The sequence below is a fragment of the Parambassis ranga genome, chromosome 14 (assembly GCF_900634625.1).
Source record: "Parambassis ranga chromosome 14, fParRan2.1, whole genome shotgun sequence".
In the NCBI taxonomy this organism is placed as follows: domain Eukaryota; kingdom Metazoa; phylum Chordata; class Actinopteri; family Ambassidae; genus Parambassis; species Parambassis ranga.
Window position 1 is genome coordinate 1,283,009 of NC_041034.1, and position 20,474 is coordinate 1,303,482.

At 49.4% G+C, this 20,474-nt stretch overlaps 1 protein-coding gene across 1 annotated transcript; it reads left to right on the plus strand.

The window, feature by feature from the left end:
* Nucleotides 1-3,038: 3,038 nt before the first annotated feature.
* On the plus strand, nt 3,039-17,597 carry LOC114446719 (nucleolar protein 16-like). The gene is given in 7 exon segments (XM_028422495.1): nt 3,039-3,051; nt 13,634-13,878; nt 14,322-14,344; nt 14,347-14,429; nt 15,270-15,336; nt 15,689-15,795; nt 16,895-17,597. Coding segments are annotated over 6 exon segments (645 nt in total). The 5' UTR covers nt 3,039-3,051; nt 13,634-13,657; the 3' UTR covers nt 17,039-17,597.
* The last annotated feature ends 2,877 nt before the right edge of the window (nt 17,598-20,474 follow it).

Genomic DNA, 20,474 nt, shown 5'->3' on the forward strand with positions numbered 1-20,474 from the left:
CCATCGGGTTTTTCTCATTCCAGATCACACGCTGAGCAATAAGTCAACATCACTGCTGATTGACTTTTAGTCAACACATCATCACCATCATCATCACTGTGGCAGCGCAACACACAGACACAGACACACACAGAGTCTCACACACACACACAGAGACACACACAGAGAGACACACACAGAGAGACACACACAGAGACACACACAGAGAGACACACACACAGAGACACACACACACAGTCTCACACACACACAGAGACACACACAGACACAGACACACAGAGTCTCACACACACACACAGAGAGACACACACACAGACACACACAGAGACACACACAGAGTCTCACACACACACAGACACACACAGAGTCTCACACACACACACACACACAGAGACACACACAGACAGAGACACACACAGACACCGACACACACACACAGAGTTACAAAAATACTGTAACTGTGTGTGTGTGAGACTGTGTGTGTTTGTAACTCTGTGTGTGTGTGTTTGTAACTCTGTGTGTGTGTGTTTGTAACTCTGTGGTGTGTGTCGGACTAACACAAGTGTGACTGAAACATTCCTTGAGTGAGCAGAGCGAGCAGCAAGTCGTTTACTGTGACAGACCAAGTCAACTGTGTGTGTGTGTGTGTGTGTGTGTGTGTGTGTCAGGGATGCATCATGGGAGGTCGGAGAGGGCGCCTCTCTGACGCAGTTTGCTTCCAGAAGTCAAGAGTTCCTGTATTTTATTAAACAGATATTTAGCTGCACTTCCTCCTCCCCCTCCTCCTCCTCCTCGTCTTCTTCCTCCTCCTCTTCCTCCCCCTCCTCCTCCCCCTCCTCCTCCTCCTCCTCTTCCTCCCCCTCCTCTTCCTCCTCCTCCTCCTCCCCCCCCCCCCTCCTCCTCACTTGTTTCATCCATTCACTGCAGGACAGTTAAACTTCCTGCATTATAACAGCTTCTTATTTTCCCACATTATTATTTGGTTTCATCTAGAACGTTTTTTGCTTCCACTCCAAAGTTTTATTAACAGGATGGAAGAAAACTCAATGATCTGATTATCCTAACCACAGACACACAAAACAACCACAGACACACAAAACAACCAGACACACAAAATGACCACAGAGACACAAAAACACCACACAGATGTGACAGAAACAGACTAACAGGCATGTCTGCTGCTGTTCAACACCTGCATCACTATTTCTCACCACAACAGAGGAGGGAAGAGAGCACACACACACACACACACACCACAGACAGACACACACACAGACACACAGACACACACACACACACACACACCACAGGCCCTCTTAGCTCTTACAGGAACTGAGGAGTGTTTTCAGGGAAGAAAGACTCGGAGGTCCTTGAGTGTCTTCTCACACACACACTTCTATCTCTATGAGGACTGTCACACACACACACACACACACACACTGTCTCCAGCTGTAGCTGCAGAAACAGCAGGAGGTCTCTTCTTACCACGGCGTCCAGGAACTTGACGCAGCGCCTCAGCTCAGGTCTGGTCTCACAGAACTGTCTGAAGAGAAGCCGTCCGATTGGCTGCCGCTCACACAGGCTGCTGTAGTCCTTCTCTACACAGAGACAGACACACACAGACACACACAGAGATATGAGCTGTGACATCTGGAGTCGTGCTGCAGCTGCTGATCGAACACACAGACACACACACCTGTGTTGCACAAGTTGCACTTCAACACAAAAACAAAACACCTGGATTTGCATCCGTGACTCATGAGGATGCAAAGTGACTCAGGAAGCTTCATTCACAAACAAATGGACTCACAGGCGAGCAGAGAGACGAACAGAAAGAGACTAGAGACAGGCAGAGAGACGAAAAGAGAGACAAGTCTGTGGACACCTTTCAGGTGTCACCTGTCCTCTTTCTGTCCCACAGTCACATAAAGGCAGGCACGTGCAGAGGGTGGGGGGGGGTGACAGTGTGACGGTCAGTCTGTGTGGTCCATACATCGACTGATCAGATCAGAATTATGGAGATCAATCAGAGGATAAGAGGGACATGTCCGGATCATTGAGACAAGCCCCATCATTCTCTTTGTCTCAGACTCATCAGAGTCTTTGTCCCATTGTTGTCTCGCTTGATTTGTCCCCATTTAGTCTCATTTGTCCCGCTGCAGTCTGAATCCTCTGACATTATCTGTCCCACCACAGTTTCTGTCTGCCTGATGTGTCTTATGTCCACTTCCTTTCAGTGACCCATTGACTGATGTCCGTCCTCTTTGTCCTGCGCTAATGATCAGCACTGCACAGAACATGCTGTACATCAACACACAGGGAGCCTAAACAAAGAGGCCTCTGTCCGGCGTCCTGCTGGCTCCGCGGGCCTCAGAGAGGAATGGTGATGGCACAGGTCTGAGAGTGGACCGGGGCCTCTGCACGTCTGACCGCCACCGTCTGTTCACACGGAGCAGAGGAGTGATGCAGCACTCCGGTTCCTCTGTTTATCCAGATCACCTCTGAGCTCACTGCAGGACCTGAGAGCGCCACCATCAGGTCGGAACATGAATATCTTTAACAGGTTTTAGTCAAAATATGCAGATTCATGCAGATTCCTCACTGTCAAACAAGCTCCACTAGCACAGCTTGGTTTAATCTTTACTTTACTAATAGCTGTGTTCAGTGTTAAACTCAGCAGTGAAGCTGCAGCCTGCTGTCTGCACACACTGCCGCCTCCCTGGCTCCATCGTCCTCTGTCATTGAGTAGCTAGCCGTGGCTAACATTACACGTTGGAATTAAATTAGTTGCTTATAAAGCAGATTTCTATCTGTTCATCCATTTATCCAGTTTTGCTGATCCCAGGTCAGGAAGCAGGGAATCCCAGACCCCCCTCTCCTTCAGCACATCCGGAGGAGGTGTTCCTAGACCAGCTGAGCTAATCCTTCCTCCCAGATGGAACACCTAACCAGGGAGCCACGCTGGGGGAGCAGCGACTCTACTGGGAGCCCATCCCAGGTGACCGAGCTCCTGACCCTGTCTCTAAGGGAGAATCCAGGCACCCTGTGGAGGTAAGCTAAGTTTCTCATGGTGTAAAGTTAGCCACAGCTAGCCAATAGGGCCAATGTGCATCTGCAGTTCCTCAAGTGGCCACATGAGGGTGGCTCCTCACGGGCCTCCATTAAAATGTCAGAGGGGCACAAGCTTCACCTCTTTGCCCGTATTTGAATTAGCCCAGAGTTCAGTGCAAACTATTTTTAAAAACTTTATGTTTGAGATCAGTGAAAAGCATCTGTCCAATCAGACGCAACCAGGAAATGATCCATTACTCGTCTATTAGCACGTCAGTTCTGTCGGCCTGTACATCTCTATGAGGACAAATGTAAACAAAGAGTTTGTGCAGCCACAGCAGCTGAAGCATCAGCCTGACATGCACCGACTTTACTCTGAGATCAAGTTTCTCTAATGGCCTGGTATGAGGAGGAGGAGGAGAGGAGGAGGCAGCATCATTCTCCATGCATTTTTTGTACAGAACAAACATGTGCAGTGAATTTCCTGCATGTGTCTCTAAGGAGGACGTTAAAAAACAAGAGCAGAGCCAAGCGGGGCTGAAACATGAGCAGGAACTTCTGTGACAGATGACATCGCCTGATTTGTCCCATCATGATCACATGATTCCTACCACACTCTGCTGGGTGCTGCCTTCGTCTGTTTGTCCCACTGGGAACCCAAAGTAGTACCATAGTCCCTGCTCCGCTCCTGACAGGAACATGTCATACTGACGGAGGAGGTCTGTGAGGGGTCAGTGAGGGGGTCTGTGAGGAGGTCTGTGAGGAGGTCTACGAGGGGGTCAGTGAGGAGGTCTGTGAGGGGGTCTGTGAGGGGGTCAGTGAGGAGGTCTGTGAGGGGTCAGTGAGGAGGTCTGTGACTGGGTCAGTGAGGAGGTCTGCGAGGGGGTCAGCGAGGAGGTCTGTGACTGGGTCAGTGAGGAGGTCTGCGAGGAGGTCTGTGAGGGGTCAGTGAGGAGGTCTGTGAGGGAGTCAGTGAGGAGGTCTGTGAGGAGGTCTGTGAGGGAGTCAGTGAGGAGGTCTGTGAAGTCGCTGTTGGGCCACACAGAAGTTTGCATGGTGTGTGATGTATGCATCAGGAGATGAGGAAAAAGACAGAAGAGAGCGACCAGTTTCTGACCAACGAGGAAGTGGAGAGTTTCCTGCGTGACTGACAAGCCGCCCTCACACTCAGGGCTTTGTTCTGGTTCAGTATCAGTCGCCGGGCTGCAGATTTTCAGCCTCTCTCACGGTTTACTGTCTTTCCCCTCATGTCGGTTTGTCTGCACACGCCGTTGTGTGGTTTTGTGCAGCTACATGCTGAACTTCCTGCTGTGACTGAACTCATTCAAATCAAAGCTGGAAGTATTTGCATGGCAGCGTTCAGGAAAGCAGCAGCAGGCTTCCTCTTTGTTTTTAATATTGTAGCCTTCACAGGATCTGGGCCGTGTGTTAAAGTCTCTTTCCCACACTGTGTTTGTGTTTTCACCACATTTAACCAGCTTTCAAACGAGGGAGTGAAATGTGAAATCAGCACGCAACAGCGGTCACATGACTGTAACATGTGGAGGCGGTGAGGTGCAAACATAAATATCTGCAGCGTGTTTTTGAGGTTGTGCTTCACCGCTGTGCTCAGCAGGATGTAAACAGTCAGAGTCCTGCTCTCTGCTCTGTTAATAAGGTTCATTTTCTACAATGCCTCTAAAATCACAGATATTACAACGAACGTCTGCACCTACAAACCAAAATGAGACGACACACTGAGAATAAACATGTTTGATGATGATGTGAGCGCCTACTTTAGTCTGAACATCCTTCTCTATGTGTGCGTCTGTGGACGCCCAAATTTATCAACAGATTTATCATTCCTTGTCCCCGGATTGTCTAATCTGTCCCACCATAGTCTAATCTCTCCAACCAACCAGAGTCTAATCTGTCCAACGATAGTCTAAAATGTCCCATCGTAGTCTGTGTCCAACCATAGTCTGATTTGTCCAACCATAGTCTAATCTGTTCACCATAGTCTAATCTGCCACCAGAGTCTGATTTGTCCAATCATAGTCTAATCTGTCCAACCAACCAAGGTCTAATATGTCCCACCATAGTCTAATCTGTTCAACCAACCATAGTCTAATCTGTCCAACCACAGTCTAATCTGTCCACAACCAGAGTCTAATCTGTCCAACCATAGTCTAATATGTCCCATCATAGTCTGATGTGTCCCACTATAGTCTGATTTGTCGACCATAGTCTAATTCTGTCCACCATAGTCTAACCTGTCCAATGATAGTCTGATTTGTCCAACCATAGTTCAATCTGTCCCATCATCATCGATTTGTCCTCCATTATCAATATTTTGTCTCCTTGTGGACTGGTTTGTCCCAATCTGTCTCTGGTGTCTTTGGTTCAGCTCTTTGTATCCCGCCTGACCGAGGCCAGCATGAATTTATTACAGCTCTCATCGCCTGATCCTCACTGCTTCTTCATCCTCGTCCTCACAATGTGGCCAGTGTGTCGGCTCCGCACGGGTGCCCTGATGTATGGATGCACCATTCATGGATGAATGGGAGCTCTGCTGCAAACATCTAGATAGTGGTTAAAGGTCCACATCACACTGACATCACATGAGGCCTCCAGGGGCGGATGAGCTAGGTGACTGGTTACACACACACACACACACACACGCACGCACACAGCTTTGGTCCCCTCCAAAAACCAGGGCTCCTGATCTCCCATTAGTTTCATAGTGTAATTTAATTATTGATTATAGCCGATCTAGTAAAGTTTAAATTGTAACATTTCCATCTGTGCAGAATGTGACCTTGATTTATTTTGATAATGTAAGCGGCGCTGCTTCCTGTCCGCCGTGCGCCTCGTATCGCTCCAGTCTGCTGCTCTGTGAACACGCCGTTAAAAAACAAACAGGTCTGTGTGTGGTCATCAGCAGAACGGCTGAATTATGCTCAACTGCAAATAGAAAAACCAGTTGACCTCGTAGAAACTTCCAAAACAGCCCAGAGAGGTTTGCTTTCATCAGCTGGATGGCCCGCAGCCGAGCAAAGAGTCCAGCCTTTGTCTCAGCATCAGGAGTCCCCCCGCTTTAAGGACACAATCCCCCACGGTGGATTTCTTCCTGATAATTATACATCCACCCCCCCGGGGACGTCCTCACACATTTTGTCTCCATTCATGTTTGGATCTAAATTCTTATTGTTACATCAGAAGCAATAGAACAAAGTTGCTTCATCTTCTGCTCACTGAGTGAAGAATCAGCGCCACCAACAGCTCATGTCTAAAAGTGGAAGACCTTCTTGGGTTCTTAGGCCCGTTCACACTCGAGAAAGTCAGTCCAGCTAGAGTAGGATTGAATCCAGCCTTTAAGCTGGATACATTCAGACCTATTTTCAAATCTGGCTATCACACACACGTGCCCGTGCTCAAATCCAGCTTAACCCGGCTTGTTTGTTGTCCTCCAAACCACTAGGTGGCACCTCGTACTATACAGAGTCCGTAGGACCACGTGTGCACAAATTGTTGTGCGTTTTTTGTCCCGTGTCGCTTGTTCTAGCCAATCCGGCCAGATCCACCTCCGAGAGGTGGACTGAAATCAATCTGGATATATCCAGATACAGCCCGAAATTGTTTTTGTCTAACTGTGCGCCCTCCTGTGGTCAGGTGAATGTGGTGCATCCCAGCAGGCAGAACATTTTATAGATGGTAAAAGTTTTACATTACTGGTGAGAAAGTATCTTTTCTAAACCAAACTAAGTGGTTTTGGGGCCTTGATACAGAAACTGCAGTTCCTGGAGTGGCCACTTAAGGGTGTTTCCAAAACCTTCCACTCTGTGTTCCATCTCTTTGCCATTATCTGAATTAGTCAACGTTTTGTGGACTGAAGCGCTGTGGCCGAGTCTCTGCGGAGCTGAGCCTCTGTTTACATCCAGCTCAGTTCCCACATGAGATGTGAAACAGAGCGTCTGATAAAGTGTGGTTTCAGGAAAAAGATGGAGGTTTGCCCGTGCATGTCAGATGTTGTGTGTTCTCCGACCTGTTAAAGTGAAACTAACTGAACTGCGGGCTGACGCGCAGAGAGCCTCCTGCTTCCTCTTTCTGCGGCTGCCACAGCTTCCTTGGTTTAACCACTTGAGCAAGCTGAGCTCTGTTTTCTCTCCTCCGCCTCGCAAGCATCCAGACGTGTCACAACGTCTCTGACTGACGCCAACAATCTGCTTCACATGAAGAGAGTTTCAGGTCAGGACGCATCGTGTCGGCTCGTCTTTGAACGCAGCCCAGTTCAAAAATGAGTTCAAAACACATGTTCAACAGGAAGGGGTTAAACTGTTACGAAAGACGTTGTGCGTCACTGAGAATGGTTCTTCTGGATTGAGGACTTTTTCTCAGGTCTTTGAGGCCTGGGGGGTGTTTAAAAAAAGTCATTCAGTTAATATAAAGATGGATTCAAAATAAATACAGCTGCTGCTTCAAGTGACCTTTGACCTCTCATCAGTGTGACCACGACCTCTTGATAAAATGAAGACACATTCTAGGATTCCACCCAAATAAGGGGGTGGGGGTGGGGGTAGCTACGTGCTACGTGTGAGCGGCCGCTGTTGACAATGGAATCACTTTTTGGTGACACGCAGCTTCCTGTGCCGCTGAAGCTGCAGAACACAGCCGTGCAGAGTCAGTGAAGGCAGAACCAGGCCAGGAGGTGGTGCAGGTGGAGGTGCAGGTGGACTACTCCTCCACCCACACACTTCTTTTACTGCAGCGCTTGTTAAAACATGTGCAACAGTTCAACGTGGCGCTCAGCGACTGAACCTAATGTCACACACTGCACACAGTGCTAGACATAGCTCTGTAGCCTAGCTTAGCATAAAGACTGGAAACAGATCAGGTGTTAGCCTGGCTTCTGTCCTGAGCTCAATAATGATGGTGTGCAGGCAGCGATCCTCCGCAGACTCTAGCCGATAGCTAGTCCCACATTTTAGCACTGTTCCACTGCGAACACAGCACAAACCGTCCAGAGGAAAAGAACCAAAAGATGCAAAGCAGAGTCTGTCCAACCAGTGTGATCTGATATGTTTCAGTAAACCAGTGTAAACTGTGCCAGCTCTGCGTTAGTGTTGCAGCTGATGAGCGTCCTCCAGCCTGTGGACGCTCTGCTGTGTCTTTCTGTGGCCCAGCTCTGCTACTGTACCCAGAGGAAATGAAAAACCAACACTGATCACATCAGAGACGTCACATAAACACTGACAGAAGACAGAGTCATTGGATCAGGCTGCAGTTTTGTGAGGAGTTTTGACCTCGGGGCAGCTGCAGCGCACATCCTGACATTTACTGCTCCGCTGCTCTTTGAGCTGCTGCTGCTGCTGTGTACACAGAGGCTGACCACAACAGTGAGGGGGCAGTGATACAGACACACAGCTGTCATGTGTAGTCATTCATTCATGAATATCAGGGTCTGAAGGGGTTACAGAGAACACCCAGAGTCCTCTGCTGCTCCTTCAACAGGAGACTTATCAATAAAACCCACATGTTGCTTCTTTCATTGGCACAGCTGTTTAAACACCGTCAGAGCTGGAACTTTCTGACAGTCATTGAATGCTCAGAGGAAATCTCAACGGATCAAAACATTAACCCTTCTCATCACATGACTGACTCACGTGTGAGTGGCTTCACATGACGAACATTCTGTGAGTGTTCTGCTTTCTGCAGGAGAAGTGATTGACGTGTTTGTTGAGGCCGATAAATGGTTAAATATCTACGTGGAGCTCCTGTTTGTCTCTCTGCTCGTAGGCCTGACAGAGGAGCTCAGTGTTCAGAGGGGTTAAACTAGATATTGTCTGAGGTTTGACCGTTTCAGTCAAATATAAACACAGGACCCGGTCTGACGCCCTGAGGAACTCCCGGTGCTTTATTTAACACTTATGATGTGAGGCTGTGAGCGGAGAGGACGTCCTGCTGTGAGGACGCAGCTCAGGTTCCTGTGGTTCTGTGAGGCGAGGCGCTTTGTGTTTGGCTAACATGTGGCCTGAGTGGAAGGTGAGCAGCAGATAAGACCCGGGCGGGCTCTTACCGAGGGTTTGTCGCAGCTCCTCGCACAGGCTGATGTGGGGGAACTGCAGCATCTGCTTCCATTTTCTTGCTTTTGCCTTTTCTGTTTACGCCGCCCTCCTGTGAGAGACAAAGAGAAAAGACGAGTCAGGTCAGAGTGAGTTCTGCCCGCGGAGTTTCTACACTCAGACTGTTAGGACATGGCACCCTGAGGAAGCCGAGGGTTGCTGTAATCCCAACGGCCAAAAACATGAAGCAAACACAAACACACTGTGCCTTACACATATACACATATACAACACATCATAACATCGCACAGCGGCCTGTCCTCGGCGTCTTCGGCTCCCGCCTGCTCCGCCGAGCAGAGAGTCAGGATTGCTATTCAAATACATCAGGCAGCAGATCAATTATCGTCATAGATACTCTGCAAACAAGACGTAATGTGTGCGCCCGGGAAAAGGGAGGATGATATCAGAAAACACAGATAAGCTGATTGACTGATGCCCGACGTCCACTGTGTGCGTAATGAGAACATAAACCAAGACAAACAGCACGGGAACACGGGCAGCTCCCAGAGACGGTGCAGAGGTCAGAGGTCAAGACGAGAGGTCCACCGAGAAAACTATGAAGAAAACTGCCACAAAATCTGAAAAACATCGGACATTACGATCACGCTACCTCATGCTCAAACTGAGACCAGGCCGATGGAAGCTGGTCTTTGGCTGATGGGGGAGGGGCTAAGGTTGGACGCACTCAATCTTTGACAGCTAGCATGTAGCCGTTAGCATGTTGGTAGAAACATAAAACACTGTGGTGGCAGGAAGGTGGAGGCGTGGTATACTGACAGTTATCGTCCTCTGACACAGACAAGAACATGAAGCTAACCCATGGAACCGGTGTAGCATGCTAGCAGCACAGCCTGCCTTCATGGACATGTATGAACCCAGAATGTTACTGCAGCAGCCAGGCATGATGACCCAGGGCTGAAGCTGTGTGTGTGTGTGTGTGTGTGTGTGTGTGCGCACACACAGGCTCTAAACTCATACTGCACACTGCTGTGGAAGAGCTGAGTTCATCTGTATACGTCTGTTTGCTCTTCCTCCTCTTCCCTCCTTCTCTTCTTCTTTCCTCTTCCTCCTCCTCCTCCTCTTCATCCTCCTCCTTTTCTTCTTCTTCCTCCTCTTCTTCCTCCGCCTCCTCCTCCTCCTCCCTCCTCTTCTTCTTCCTCCTCCTTTCTTCTTCCTCCTCCTCCTCCTCCTCTTCTTCTTCCTCCTGCCTTTTCTTCTTCCTCCTCCTCCTTTTCCTTCCTCCTCCTCTTCTTCCTCCTCCTCTCTCTTCTTCTTCTTCTTCCTCCTCCTCCTCCTTTTCTTCCTCCTCCTCTTCTTCCTTCTCCTCCTCCCTCCCCCTCCTCCTCCTCCTCCCCTCTTCTTCCTCCTCTTGTCTGTAGTGCTTTCAGCTCCTCCTTATGACATCCAGTAAGCACTGGGATCTTGATCACTGGCTGTTTCCAGGAAACTAGTCCACGTCTCTCCTCTCCTCTCCTCTCCTCTCCTCTCCTCTCCTCTCTCTCCTCTCCTCCCTCTCCTCTCCTCTCTCCCCTCTCCTCTCTCTCCTCTCCTCTCCTCTCCTCCTCTCCTCCTCCTCTCCCTCCTCTCTCTCCTCTCTCCTCTCTCCTCTCCTCTCCTCTCCTCCCTCTCTCTCTCCTCCCTCTCCTCTCCTCTCCTCTCCTCTCTCTCCCCCTCCCTCCTCTCCTCTCTCTCCTCCTCTCCTCCCTCCTCTCCTCTCCTCTCCTCTCTCTCCCCTCCTCTCCCTCCTCTCCTCTCTCTCCTCTCCTCTCCTCTCTCTCCCTCCTCTCCTCCTCTCCTCTCTCTCCTCTCCCTCCTCTCCTCTCTCTCTCCTCCTCTCCTCTCCTCTCCTCTCCTCTCCTCTCCTCCTCCTCCCTCTCCTCTCCTCTCCTCTCCTCTCTCTCCTCTCCTCTCTCCTCTCCTCTCCTCTCTCTCCTTCTCCTCTCTCCTTCTCCTCCTCTCCTCTCCTCTCCTCTCCTCTCCTCTCCTCTCCTCTCCTCTCCATCAGGAGTAGAAGGACGTGGTGTGTTTATGGATTCAGAATAAATTCACTGCGTTTAAATGATCAGACGATGAAGGAGCCGAAGGTTCAGAGGATATCTGCTGTGTTATTATGCTACATGCAGGATGCACACAGCCTGAAATGGAAATGCAGCATTTCATTTGCATTTATTGACTTCATTATGGCTGAGGTGAGGCGTCCATGTTTGTTTTTCAGGTTCCTGTGTGCACTGAAACTCACAACAACAACAAAGCCGCCATGATGCTAGAGGTCAGTTACTGTGTGAGGTTTGATAGGAGCTGTCACTCACACAGACCATCCCATCTATTAACATGGATTTGAATAAGGAAAGAACGACAACACAATAAAGCTGTGTACTGAGTAGGAGGGCCGACATCAGACAGAACACATCATTGATCTTAAAATTAATAAAATAAGATCAAATCCATCAGTTGTGCATCTTGATCACATGTTAGCTGGCCGTTTAGGGAACACGGCTGCAGTCCGACGGCCTCACGGTGCTGCAGTGATGTAATCTTCACATGCTTCCTGGAAGCAGGACAAGGACACAGTCACGGTTTAGGCCACGGACGTCTGACGTGATGAGCTGTCACGTAAACTCTGGGGACTGCCCCTTTAAGAAGCTGATGCACTGATCTCTCCAAACTTTTTAATGTTCAGCAGGTTAAGTGAGGCCTCACTGGGGTCAGAGGTCACACAGGCCTCAGAGTGCCAGCCTGGGGGGGGCGCTGGGCCTGGAGGGGTGCTGGGCCCGATCCCCAGATAAGCTCCCAGCAGGGATGGGGACGCTGGTCTCCTGCCTCTGCAGATGGCACCAGGATTAGTCAGCACAACAATAACACGGGCCTGATGGCGCCTCCACACTTCATGTGTCTCCTCCACCTGCAGGCTGCAGCATCACTTCCTGGATGTGTCTGAACAGGAACCCTGAACTCAGCAGCTCTGCCTCAACATCCTGTTTCGCAAGCAGAGCGATGCTGCAACATCAGCGAGGGAAACCCTGGTGTGTCGCTGCAGCCAGAACCCTTCCGGACTCTGTTCTTCTGGTTTATCGCGGTTCAAAGGTCTCAGACTTTTGCGGACAGTTTGCTCGCAGGTGTCCACCAGGACACCGACAGGTCTTCAGGTCCAACATGACCCTCATACCTGTGGAGCTGGACTCCTTCTGGTGAGCTATAAACTGTCAGATTGTGCAGTAATCCCGCCCAGATTTAAATTTAAAGTATAACTGTGGATTAGTCTGCTGCCGAATTGGACACTGTGGTCCAGAGACTTGGACAGTGTCCTCCTGCCCCTGAAAGGACAGGTGTTCTCTCAGAGGTCTGACTGAAAAGTTTTAAACCGCTCATGTTAGAACGGACTTCTGTCTGCGCGTGTCATCAGTTCATATCCGGCTCACGGAACAGGATCGATCGGGGGGGGGGGGGGGGGGGGGGGCGCAGTAACGGCAGCCGGGTCCGGGGCCCCCTCCCGCCGGTGAGACACCGGGAGAGCGGAGCCGTCGGCCCGCCGCCTCCATCCTTACCTTCCCGTGCTTTGAGCAGCACCGTGTTGGCCACGATGTTCTCCAGCTCCATGTCGACCCCGTGCGCGCTCCCAGCAGCGGCGGCACACCGAGCTCCGCGTCCCCCCGGCGGCTTCACTCACGGTTATCCCCTCAAGAAGCACCGGAACACAGCAGCACCTCCTCCCACCGCCGGCCGTACCTCCGTCCCTGTACTCCGGCACGGTCTGTCCGCTGACAGTCCGCGCCCTCCTCCTCCTCCTCCTCCTCTTCCTCCTCCTCCGCCCTCCATCACTCCGCCCTGAGCCGCTGTCACAGAGATGGAGGAGGCGCAGAGGTCTCACTCCGTCACAAAAACCAGTTATTAAAAACACACAGCACTGACGGCGTCTCATTGAAGGATCATCAATAAATGACAAGAACATGTCACAATAATAACAACAACAACAATAATAATAATAATAATAACAATAATAATAATAATATAATACTAATACTAATAATAATAATAATAATAATAATAATAATAATATCTCAGACATCACAGGGACAGCTGATTATTGATCCGCATCACCGAAGAGAAGGAGCTATGAGACGGGTCCAGAGAATCAAACGAACAGGTCCACAGGTGACCCTGGACAGGCTCGGGCCTGCACTGACATCTAGAGGACAAACCCCGCAGCTGCAGGGAAGCACAAGAGAGACGAGTAAATGTAGGAAGTTGATGCTGTGTGTTTGTGTGGTTCATGTTTTTAATATCGTGTTTATTTTGATGACAATCTACCAAAAGATCAGATAATCAGTGTTTTATTCGTTTTATTTACTTTCTTTACAAAGAGTAAATTGGATAATTGAATAAATTGAACATGATTTTTTATTGACAGGCTGTTTGTTTGTGTAGTATTTATATGTTTGTTATTAGGTTATAATTTGTATTGTTGTTATGAATGGTTACAGGAAGTGGGCGTGTCTTGCAGTCACATGACCGGTAGTACCAGCCGTGCTTCCGGTTTCTGGCTGCACGCTGCCGCTGCTTCTCCGCTTCGCCTCCTCGTTTCTGGTCTGTGCTACAAACACAGAGAGAAAAGCAGCAACATGCCGAAAGCCAAGAAGTCCAGCAAGAGGAACACGTTCGACTACAACAAGGACCGGAAGAAGCAGAAGAAGAAGTTTCTGAAGAAGTACAACCCGAGGATAGAGGAGTAAGTAAGGCCACACGGAGCGCTAGCATGTTTGCTAACGTTAGCCTGCACGGCTGATGTTTACAGACTGTCTGTTGTCCTGGTGGTCAGTCTGTAACCGACGGGTCTGTGAGCTGGAGCGTTTAAATGTACAGAATGAATTGTGGGTCATTAATAGGAACAATAAGTAGTTTAATAAAAGTTCTGGCTAATGTAAGAACTGGATGTGACCTTACGCTGAAGCTTGAATCAGATGGTTGGCACTTTTATCTGTGGCACACCATCTACAGAGCCTGGTCTCATCCAGACAGAGCACCTTTCTGAACCATCTGTGAGCCAGGAGGGTCCAGAAGGAGGAACACACACAAAGACAAACACACAGTGAATGTGTGAATCATTTTCAGTTTCCATAAACCCCTCTGACGCATGTTTCGTCTTAACTCTAACTCGTCTTCATGTCTCAGTCGACAGGTTCGGCATGCGTGGGACAAAACAAGTCCATGGCCAGGAACCTGCAGGAGATGGGTCTGAGTTTTGATCCAAACAGGTCTCTACCCATAAAGAACCCAAAGGTAGGTGGCTGCTGGGCCAGAAGTGATCCACCACAGACACCAGGACGAGTCTCTGACAGGACATGGCGAGTCTCTGACAGGACCAGTCTCTGACGGGACGGGACCAGTCTCTGACAGGACCAGTCTCTGACGGGACAGGACCGGACTGAGTCTCTGACAGGACGGGACCAGTCTCTGACAGGACAGGGCGAGTCTCTGATGGGATCAGTCTCTGACAGGACAGGACCAGTCTCTGACGGGACCGACTGAGTCTCTGACAGGACAGGACCGACTGAGTCTCTGACAGGACAGGACTGACTGAGTCTCTGACAGGACAGGACCGACTGAGTCTCTGACAGGACAGGACCAGTCTCTGACAGGACAGGACCGGCTGAGTCTCTGACAGGACAGGACCAGTCTCTGACAGGACAGGACCGGCTGAGTCTCTGACGGGCCCAGTCTGCTTCTCTTAGGGTGTTTTCAGTGTTGGACTGAGCCAGCTTGCAGAAGTCACATATTATTTCCACTTTCTTGTAGTTATATGTGCACGATTGGTTTGTGCCACACGGGGGCGCCAGAGCATTGCTCATGACATCCATGCTGCTGAACCTCTGAATGTCTGAAGCTGTTTGTCTTTCTGTCCTGAGGCGGATTATTGTTGCTGATTGATTTCTGGTGTTTGGTCATCATCTACTCAACTTCCCCATTGTGGGACTAATAAAAGTTTCTTAATCTTAAAACTCGTTGACCCTCGGGCTGACTCGGGTCACCTCTGAGGGGCCTCTGGTTTCCCTCCTCCGGGCTGAGGAGACGGGGGCAGGTTAAAGCCTGTGCTGACCTCATCTGTGTTTCTGTCCACAGCTCCTCAGAGAAGACAAAGGCACCAAAGCATCCAGCGTCATCGTCACCAAGCCCTACGTTCTCAACCGTGAGTGTCCTTTGTGTTTCTGTTTGTGGCCGGCGTCCTGTCAGCAGCTCTGTGTTAAGATGTGGCTGACATCTTGTTACGGATCATTTCTGTGTGTTCGAGAGCTGCAAATGTAGATTTTTATAAACAAACCCATGAAAAGAGCTCAGTGTCTCACTGCTTCATGCTGAATATAGAAATCTTTCTCTGTTGTACTCACATAAACAGGACATGATGTCTGTTATGACCACTGAGAACACACTGATCATGTGACAGCAGGGGAAGAACATAGAAACTGCTGCAGGGTTATGTCTCTATAACGTGTGTGTGTGTGTGATCTGGTTGGTTCTGATTCTGTGTTTGGTTTGAGCAGAGCTGGAGGACCAGGCCAGCCTGCCGGAGAAAGACACCAAGACGTTATCGTCGGACCTGATCGAGTACGTCCAGTACATGATCCGAGAGCACAAAGACGACTACAAGGTGAGACCGGCCGCCACGCCTGCAGCGTTCAGTCTGAGTCAAATGTTAAACAGACCTAAACCACGCTCAGAGGATCCAAACCCAACATTCGCCTCCCTCATTAGTACTCCTCTGAGTGGGTCTACAGCTAAGCTAACGACTCGTTAATGTCAGAGAGCGATCGGAAGTCCCCTCACATATGAGCCAGGGAGAGTCTGACTGGCCTCTCCGCCACGGCCTTTGTGCTGAGCTAAGCCTCTCATTTTAATTGTCGTGTCATTTAACTGTTCCTCAGCAGCAACATGCTAAGCTAACATCACAAACGTTTCCCTGTCGGTACATTCAAGGACATCAGAGATCTGAGCGCCCGGTGGGGGGGGGGGGGGGTTCTTTCAGTCCTCAGTCTGAAGGGACGCACGTTACAGCGAGTGGCGGCGTTTAAATGGCTGCAGCTTTTATCAGAGGCGCTGCCTCCACATGGGTCCACGGCAGCTGCTTTAGATGTGAATGAGTCACGGCTGGGAGCTCTGCCAGCTCTGTCAGTCAGAGAGAGGGAGAGACACAATGAAGCATCCTTCACTGAAAACAGCCCTGACTGAGCCGCCGTCCGTCTGTTACATAAAGTCTGTGTGAAGGCTCGTGATCAGCACACGGCGGTGTGGATGCAGGATTCAAGGTCTGCACTACAGCTACACACATCAGACCTGCAGCTACACACATCAGACCTGCAGCTACACACATCAGACCTGCAGCTACACACATCAGACCAGCAGCTACACACATCAGACCAGCAGCTACACACATCAGACCAGCAGCTCCTCCAGAGTCCAGTCAGGCAGCCACAGGCCTGTGAGGTCACTCTGAGGGGCAAAGAGGCGGAGCTTCACAGCTGTCACTCTCAGCAGCGTCACTGATTAAAAACTCTTCATATGATTTAAATGAGCGAGTTATTACGTAGTTATAACAGTTATTATCTCCAGGCTGTCAACATTTGGGGATTGACTCAGTAAATCCAGTAAAAGTTCGTCTTCAGTCCGTGTTCTGTTCTGTTCTTCTTCATTAAACTAACTCTCCTCATCATCATCGTCTTTCTTTGGTGCCTGTTCTGCCGTCCCTGCAGGCGATGGCCAGAGACGAGAAGAACTACTACCAGGACACGCCCAAACAGATCAAGAGGAAGATCAACGAGTACCGCCGCTGCCACCCGCAGCACTACGAGGCCTTCGTCGGCTCGCTCGCCGCGCCGCAGCCAGTGGTCCAGTAGGAGGACATAAGGGGGACGATCGGACTGAGCAGGACGTGTGTCTCTGTTGGACTTGTTTTATTTTTATCTGTGTTGTTACAGGAGCGTCGCCGTCCGTCTGACTGAAAGCTGATTTATTGACGTTTAAATGTCACGAAGCTCCGGTGATTTTTCACTTTTACCTGGACGGACCTTTTTCTCCACTTTTCCTGCATCATGGACGCCGAGCCGGAGGAAGTAAAGATCCTGGCCCGAGCGCGGGGGAAGGACATCAAGTGATTAAAATGATCCACTGATTGTTTATTAAAAGCTCGCCAACCCTCACGTTCAGCCGTCAAACATGTGACTGTTTTAGGTCTTCTAGGGTGGGCGTGGTCAAATGTCTCAGCAGCGCCCCCTACACTCAGTCAGAACACTTTTGTCCACATGTGCAGCCCATCAAGACAACAGAAGCCTCCTGGGGTGATCCTCAAAACCCAACAGGAACATCCACAGCGCCACCTAGTGGCTACAGGAAGTGTTTTGTTTTTCTATTGATGTCAAGAGAGAAAATAATAAATAATTGATTGGAGTAAATCTATTAGTGTTTTGTTGATTTTTAATGGACGTCAGTATTTTTCAGTAGCCTCCAGGTCATGTGACCAAGGGACAAATGACTCCATTGGGATTTGAGAGCTTCTCAAATGAGATATTAATCTGTATGAAAGAATGCAAACGATGCTGAATATATTAGGTCACGACAACAAACGTTGACTTCCACATGTCAACTCCTCAACATGTCAGATTATCCACGAGAAATCCGTGAGCGTCTGCCGGCACATCGTCTGGTGTCAGTGGGTCCGTCCTCTGGGGGCCCTGATGGTGCAGCGCTGTGAGGTCGCCGTGCTCGGCCCCTTCCCCTCCTGTTTGCTTCCTGAGGTCTTCAGCCCGTTATCGGTGCTGACTCCTGTTGTTGTTTCAGGCCGCATCGACCTCGTCAGTCATTTACAACAACTTCCTGTCCGGCCCCACAGAAACATTCCTCCTCTTATCAGCTGAGGTCGGCGTTTATGGTGACGAGGTGAAGAATTCATGACTTTCTTAAGGACTCGTTTATTTCACTGTGTCAGGAGGAATGTTAAGTCACGTTGGCTCCGCCCACTGAGTGACAGAAAGCTGGTTGAGTGTCAGTGTTGTGTTGAAACTGTGCACCATGTAAACAGGTGAAGATCTGTGTGTGTGACTGACAGATTCCAGCAGAAACCTGAGACCTGGTTCTACGGACTGCTGACGTCTGGATTTTCCTGGTTTCTGTGTGTGCTGGAGGCGGCATGTGGATGTTGTTGTAGTGAGGTGGGAGTGTTCCTGTGATGTCACTGCGTACATTAAAATAGTCCATGCACAGAAACTGAACATTGTTGGATTAGTTTAGTTAAAGCAGCAGTGTGGGGCGTTTGTCTCCCCCTCCTGGCAGTGAGAGTAACTACACTAACACTTAGGTTGACTGTGTGCCTGCGCTCCTTCTGTGTGTGACAGCCTGCAGGCTGAACCGTTCTTTTCGTCGGTCTGTGTTCAGACCTCTGCTCCAGCTGTGTAATCTGCTCCCTGGGTCCATTGTTTCCAAAACATTCTCACATCAGTGACTCTTAAATATGAATCTGTCCGAGCGTGACAGTGTGAAAGGCGTCGCTCTTCTCACTCTTGTGTTGGATTCAGACACCTCTGTGGAAAGAGCTGACTGCCGTCTCAGCGGTATCAGAACCTCCTCCCGTCACGCCGGTCGGGGAACTTTGGCCGTCGAAACAAAGCCGAGCAGCCACAGAGGTAGCAGGACAGATCTTTATCTGTTTGCTCAGTCAGCAAACAGTCTCCACCCTCTGAGCCAGAAAACAGGCCGTTTGTAGCATATAGATCCAGCTGTTCGCTGACATCATCACAGATCTGAGGCAGCCAATCAGCAACAGGCACATCTGTCTGGACCTCTGTACATGTGACTGTGAGGTTCAGCTGTAATCCATGGAGACAGAGCGTCATTGAAACGAAACCACTGGACTGAAGACAGAGGCTGGAAACAGCCAGATGTTCAGGACAGTCATCCATTACTGGAGTCCCTCACACTCTAATGCTCATCGGTGCTAGCCTGTAGCTTTCTTTAGTCACATTCTGAGAAATAATCTTTATAATCTAATAATCTAACTTTTTTCACCAGTGCTGGGATGTGGGCTGGTTTGTAGTCAAAGTGGACTGATGGTTGCTCTCTAGCTTAGCTTAGCTTAACTATAAGCAGTGGACGGTGCCAGTTACACTGTAAGCCTCTAAGTTTAAAGCACAAGTGTAGATAGATTTATTAGAAATGCTGTTTCTGTTTGACCTTTTTAAATGGATCAGTACATACGTACCATAGACTGCAAGTAAAGATGGACGCCGTGGTTCAGTCAGTGAGGCCGAGATGTTGCTGCCTTGTTGGTGAAAAGATGCCATCCTGGAATTGGTCGGTGCACCAGAGGTTGAGAGCTGAAGCTTCATCGTCGCTGCTCCACCCAAACATCCACCCACTTGATGTTCATGTTCAGGCATAAATGTGTATGGTTGGTTGGATAATGACTGAATATAGCAGTTCCTCTCCCTGCCAGAAGAGGCAGACACTGCACTGTAGCGTTTAGTACAGTTTAACATTCATGCTGGACCACGTTTGGTTCTGTCCAATCAGAGTCCAGTCAGGAAGTGCTGTCAGTTCTGTCCAATCAGAGTCCAGTCAGGAAGTGCTGTCAGTTCTGTGTCTGTTGCTTCATGAAGACTTTTCTGCTTTGATCAGTTTGTTTCAGTCCAAGTGTCTTATGCTCATGTTGTCCTCACAGAGACACAACAGTCCTCTACACACATGCTAGCTGCTACATGCTAGCTGCTACATGCTAGCTGTCAGAGACCATCAGCAGCTTGTTGTGTTTCATCTTTGATGGGATTGGCCGGCCAGGTTAGCCGAGTTAGCAGACAGTGTACTGTGTGTATGAATATGGAATAATGGCTCAAATCTGCATCTTGTGTCAGTGTATGTCAGCGCTGCAGTGATGTAGTGAGACAGCAGACTGTGTCTCAGGCTTCTGATCAGTTTATATTTAAGAAAAACACATTAAGACTCAACAACTGCTTCAGAAACGTGACAACATGCAGGAGTTCACGTCAAAACAACAGTCCTGAAGTGAAAACGACATCAACAGGAATAAAGCTCCACATTCGTTAAAACCTGTGATGACAAGCGGACACATCTGTACAGGAGGTCCAACACTTGGTATTGATACATTCAGAGTCCGTTTTCTACACACTGAGTGCAAACGGAGGCAAAATAATAATAAGAATAAGAAGAAGAAGAATATCACAGAAAGTCGCCCTTTAAATTTTCCCCAGAAAAATCCTCATAATCCATGAAAGGCAGCGCAGATCCTCCCAAAGCCCGGACCATGAATTCACAGAGCGGACG